General features: G+C 38.4%; 1 protein-coding gene across 1 annotated transcript; it reads right to left on the bottom strand.

Moving 5' to 3' along the window:
- LOC145588798 (F-box/LRR-repeat protein At3g03360-like) lies at positions 1–2143 on the bottom strand. The gene is made up of 3 exons (XM_081645401.1): positions 1289–2143; positions 786–974; positions 1–249 (listed from the first exon to the last, which is right to left on the bottom strand). The coding sequence occupies exons 1-3, from the start codon at positions 2141–2143 to the stop codon at positions 1–3; spliced, it is 1293 nt and encodes a 430-aa protein (XP_081501527.1).
- Positions 2144–5460: the final 3317 nt, after the last annotated feature.

The following is a 5460-nucleotide window of genomic DNA, read 5'->3' as shown; positions in this document are numbered from 1 at the left end:
CTATTCTAACTCTTCTTGTAGCTTGGTGATTTTTCCTCGGTCAATTGCGGCTTGTGTATCCACGGTGACTCGGAACCGATCGATGCGATCCTCCAATTTGTTGATAGTGGCTGCGACTGCCTCCTCTGTTTTCTTTCGCTCTTCCTCTATCTTCCGCCGTTCTTCCTCCATGGCTGCCCTGATAGCCGCTGTTACAACCTGGGTAAGGTCGTCGTCTGGCGTTTGTAGTTTCTCTACTATAGTCGTCATCTGAGTTTTCAAATCGGTAAGAGTCTCTTCCATGGTGTCCTGCCTCTGTGACGTGCTAGCCTCCATATATATATATATATATAATTAGTGTCGGGGTGGTGGTTTCCGGCACCAGTCGGCCAGGAACACCGCTCTGATACCAAGTTTGTTATAGATTAACTAATTCAATGTAATGTAAGCACAATTTAACACACTCAAGCATCTCCAAGCAACTTTAGGTTGCTACTCTCTAAGTGTTTCCCCACAATTTTCTGAATACCCTCCTCATTACACATACTAAATTACTTATACTAATTGTCAAGGATGACCTTAAGGTTTACATGTGATTACATTAACGAAAATGGAAAAACCATATTAGAACATACTAAAAGTTTCTTGCTTTCCTTCCCTCTCTTCTTCTTAATTAAACTTGTCTTCTAGTTAATTGGAATTTCCTCACCTTTGCTGCTGCCTGTTGATGCCCGTGTTTGACCCTCCTAGTGTAGACTCGCATAGGCTGACCGGAGTCCATCACATATAAACACTTCGGAACATACCTTCGGTGGATACCCTGATGGATCATTGATGTTAATGATGTATATTATTAGTTCTTCTAGCCATGGTGAGTATCTTAGTAAACTACTAACTCCTTCAATAAAGGCCCTACTCAACCATGTGTGTAGTACGACACGTTTCCACTTGTTCCGTGGACACGGATGATTTTCCATCACAAGGTAAGTTAGCACCTGAAACATGAAGTCACTAGAACTTAATTTTCAGAATCGACAGAACATATAATCATCCTAACAAATTTTAAAATTTGAATCATAGGCATTGAACCTCTTATAATCCTTTTCTAACCAGAAGCATCTAATTACACTGATCATAGCCATGAAATTTCTTATGCACTTTATAGTTTATACCAAGCTCAAAGCAGTTACAGTTCGCAAATGCAAATTTTGGACATGTTACATGTACAACAATTTATTATATAGGGCTAAAAGTGCATTCAAAATACAAAAGATTAGGAACATACTAAAAATCGAGGAGAATTACTTACTGTAAATGGCACACTGCCAAGCATCAAAATTTCAGCATGTTGAACTTGTTCCAAAAATCTTTTAAATTGACGAAGACCTTTGTACCAAAAGAATTTTACTATTAGGTTTAACTTGTGATCAAAGGATACCTTCTTCACCGAAAAAAGGTTAATCAATTCTATAAACTCCACACATCCTGAAAAGCAAAATAACTTTACATTTGGACAGTTAACAGTTAGCTTCCAGTGCCTATAATTCATACAAACTCGTAAATTTCTAATGTTAGGAGCAGTAAAACTCAACTCACTCAGCTCATTACAATCAGTTATTCCCAAATCTTGAAGCAAAGGATAACAACCTATAACCAAACAAAGCGACTCTTTGTTGATGCTTACCTTATTAAGTGTCAAAATCTTTAGTAAACTCGTGCAAACCTTCTTGGGAGGTTTTACTTTACAGTTTAACAGTCTTAGTTCAGCAAGAGAATCACTAGCCCAAACAAAATCAGGAATCTTAAACTTCCCTTCCACTTGGCGTAATACCCCGAAATTCAAATCAAGCACTTCAACCCCTCTAGTTAAGGCGAATTTGATCCACATTTCAACTTCGCTAACTAGTTTATAATCCATGCACTCATGGTATACAATAGAGTATCTTGCACTCAAATATTTTAGCGAGTACTTGAAACTCACTCTGAATTTTCGAATTTTAAAGCACTTATGGAGCATAATATAATATCTAACAAAGCGAATGAACTTTAGGGTGACACAACCTTCGTCTCTAGTACTTTCTTCATGGAAAGGATGATCGTCAAAATCTAGTAAATCGACTGTAGTCCATAGATTAGCAAGTGAATTGCTATTCGTCGCTCCCATTTTACATAGTAACGCTCCCATTTTGACTTGAATGGACAAAGATGCCCTTTATGCAAGTTATACTATTTAAAAAGGACTTTGTTCCTTTCATGGACATTTTATATACTAAAGGTCCCCTCAAAGTAGTACACCGTGAATCCCGAGCCCACCACATCGGTCCCCACGTCCTTCAAACCAAATTGGTCCCCACGACCACCTTCAATCGTTTTTTTTTTAAAATTTAATCATCAAGTTTTTTCCGACGGGTCTTGGATGATGGATGACTGGGACATCCGTACGCCGGAGAATGCGTCGGAACATTCTGTAAGTTTTTTTTTTATTTTTTTTATTTTCTGAAAACGGTACATCCGCCTAAAAATTCCGGATGCCCCATGGTGGATCCGCCTGAAATTTCCGGATCTACCATGGAACATCCGGAATTTTTGGGCGGATGTCCCATTTTTCAGTTTTTTTTTTTTTTTTTTTTAAAGTTAATTATTATTATTTTTTTTAATTGTTGTTGTGATTTAGTTTTTAATAATGTTATTATTGTTTTGTAATTGTTGTTGTTATTAGTAGTAATATTATTATTATTATTATTATTAGTAGTAGTAATTTTATTTTTTGAAACCTTATTATTACTATTATTATTATTATTATATTAATTAGTAATTATGTTAGGCTATTAATTGTTTTGTTATTTATATTATTAATATTGTTATTGTTGTTGGTGGTGTTTATGATTATTGTTGTTGCTATCATGATTGTTGTTATTATTAGTATTAGTTATTAATGTTGATAATATTATTAGCTGTAATATTGTTTTATAAATATTATTATTAATATTATAAAAAAGAACATAATGACATAAACCGTTGTTTTGTTTAATTTGTATAGGATATAGAATCTGAAGACAGTGGTGACGATGTGAATTATAGTGGAAATTTCGTCACGAATACGTTATTTCCAACGTTTGAGGATGCGGTTACATGGGCGGATGCTGTTTCCATAAATCTGGGATTTATTTTGGTGAAATCGTCTTATAACAAAACCAGAGATGGTTGGCCGTATCGATATTTGAGATGTGATCGGTCACGGAGGAACAAGCCGAGAGATTTGGAGAACGCGATACGGAAAGACACAAAAACCAAAGCTAATAGTTGTCCTTTCTACATCAAGATATATTATGAAATCAGCACTGATAGTTGGAAGATCCGTGCGAAAAATGATCACACCGGGACACATAACCACCTAATGATTGTGTATGAAGAGGGTCATCGTAAAGTGAGCGGATTGAGGCCGGGTGCAAAACAGGTTGTGCGTGACATGACAAAGTCTAAGGTTGCGCCCCGTAACATCATGGCAACTATTGCAGAGCAATTTCCTGATGATCATCCAAACATTAGGCACATTTACAACTGTCGGAATGACTTCAGGATGGAGATGTCCGAAGGAAGAGGAGTTGTTCAATAATTTCTTCATTTGACGAGAGAGAGAGTAAGTACATTTACTGGGTCATGTCCGATGATCTCGACGTCTTGCAACATGCATTTATGGTGCACCCGATCACAGTCAACATACTCCGCACATACCCACACGTCATAGGGATGGATTCTACTTACAAGACCAATCGATATGGCATGCCGTTCTTTGAGATAGTAGGCGTGACACTGACAAACCAGAATTTTCTAGTTGGTTATGTTTTCATGCGCAACGAGTGCACGGCTAGCTATCGGTGGGTGTTGCAGAGATTAAGGGAATTAATTGGGTTTGATAAAGAGCCATCGGTATTTTTGTCAGACCGTGAACTTGGGCTATGTGCGGCTTTGAGAGAAGTGTTTCCAGGGACGTCGCATTTACTATGTCGATGGCACATTAACAAAGATGTGGAGGCTAGGGTGACGAAGATGTTCAAAAACAAGAAGATTGGTGCCAGTTTTAAAAATGGAAAATGGAAACGTATTATGGATGCATCAACTAAGGCGGAGTATAATCATGCTCTGGCTACCATGAAAGCAAGGTGGGCAAGTTTTCCGACAGTGATTGAGTACGTTGAGGGAACATGGCTGTGTCATAAAACCAAATTTGTGACGTATTGGACGAACCAAATTCTTCACTTTGGTAACACCACCAACTGTAGAGTTGAGAGCCAACATTCAGCAGTGAAAACGTGGTTTGAATCATCCACAGGTTAGTTGTTTTACTATATTAGTTGTTGTCTTTATTTCGTAACTGTAATTATAATAAATAATAGCAAAATGTTTTTACTAATTGGAATCAATGGCAGGTTCTTTAGATACCGTATGGGCCCGAGTCCATTGTCATATCGGTAATCGAATTATTGAAATTCATAATAGTTTGGAGGCATCAAGGTCTAAAATTGGAGAGATGTACAAACAATTGCCACTGTCACGTATAAATGGCAAAGTGTCTCAACATTGCTTGAAATTACTTCATGCGGAGACCAAAAGGATGCGGGATTTGAGTTACCAGGTTTATGAACGCTGTGGATGTGCTATGTGTGACTCATGGTGTACCGTGTGCCTGCCAGATACATGATTCGCTAGTTGCACAGACAGGCTTGTATAGCAGCCAAATTCATTCTTTCTGGAAGACTTTGGTTATTGGTGATGGTGTTAACATTCCAGAATTTGTTAACGATTCGACCGAGGAGCCTGCACATTTTCGTTCCCTAGTTGATGAAATCATGGAAAGTGATCCTGCTGTACGTTGAAATTTATCGCGCATCATTGAAGAGGAGCTGCACCCGAATCATACACAACTTGAAGAACCACATGTGAACCTCAACGTTTGTGGTCGACGGAGGAACAATGACACCAGGCATGATCGAAGTTATTTCGAGCATGTGAATCGTCAATACAGTCAACGTGGTGGTGACCAAGAAACAGGTAACATTAAAAGTCCAGTGATTTTAAAAATTATATGTATTTCATCTTGTAGCTTTGCTAATAATTAATCTTTGTAATTATGTGCAGCAGATCCGTGTGACATTAGTCAGTGCAGGTATTTGAACCAGCTTCCGGGCCCGATGTTACCGTACATTACGTCTTGGAAGGATGTCATTGGTGATGGGAACTGTGGCTTTCGTTGTGTCGCCGACTTCTTCTTTGGTGATCGGGGACTATGGTTTGATGCTCGGGAAACAATAGCGAACGACATCGCCGGTCATCTTGATTTGTACGAACGGATTTACGGGCTTGGACGACTATAGATGAACATAGAGCGTATTCGATGGGATGGTGGGGCTGTTGAGGAGCGGCATTGGATGGTAACTATTCAAGATTTATTTCCTATTGCTACGTGGTTCAACGCAAGGG

The sequence above is a fragment of the Chenopodium album genome, chromosome 17 (assembly GCF_948465745.1).
Source record: "Chenopodium album chromosome 17, dcCheAlbu1.1, whole genome shotgun sequence".
Classification (NCBI taxonomy): Eukaryota; Viridiplantae; Streptophyta; class Magnoliopsida; order Caryophyllales; family Amaranthaceae; genus Chenopodium; species Chenopodium album.
This window is presented reverse-complemented; position numbering and strand designations above follow the sequence as displayed.

What these genes read in the sequence shown, in the direction of transcription:
- LOC145588798 (XM_081645401.1), bottom strand. Translation starts at nt 2,143, where the DNA reads ATGGGAGCGACGAATAGCAATTCACTTGCTAATCTATGGACTACAGTC. An exon ending in TTGGCAGTGTGCCATTTACA is followed by an intron (nt 975 to 1,288) that starts GTAAGTAATTCT and finishes TTCATGTTTCAG; the next exon opens with GTGCTAACTTACCTTGTGAT. An exon ending in CATCAGGGTATCCACCGAAG is followed by an intron (nt 250 to 785) that starts GTATGTTCCGAA and finishes TTGAAAACTCAG; the next exon opens with ATGACGACTATAGTAGAGAA.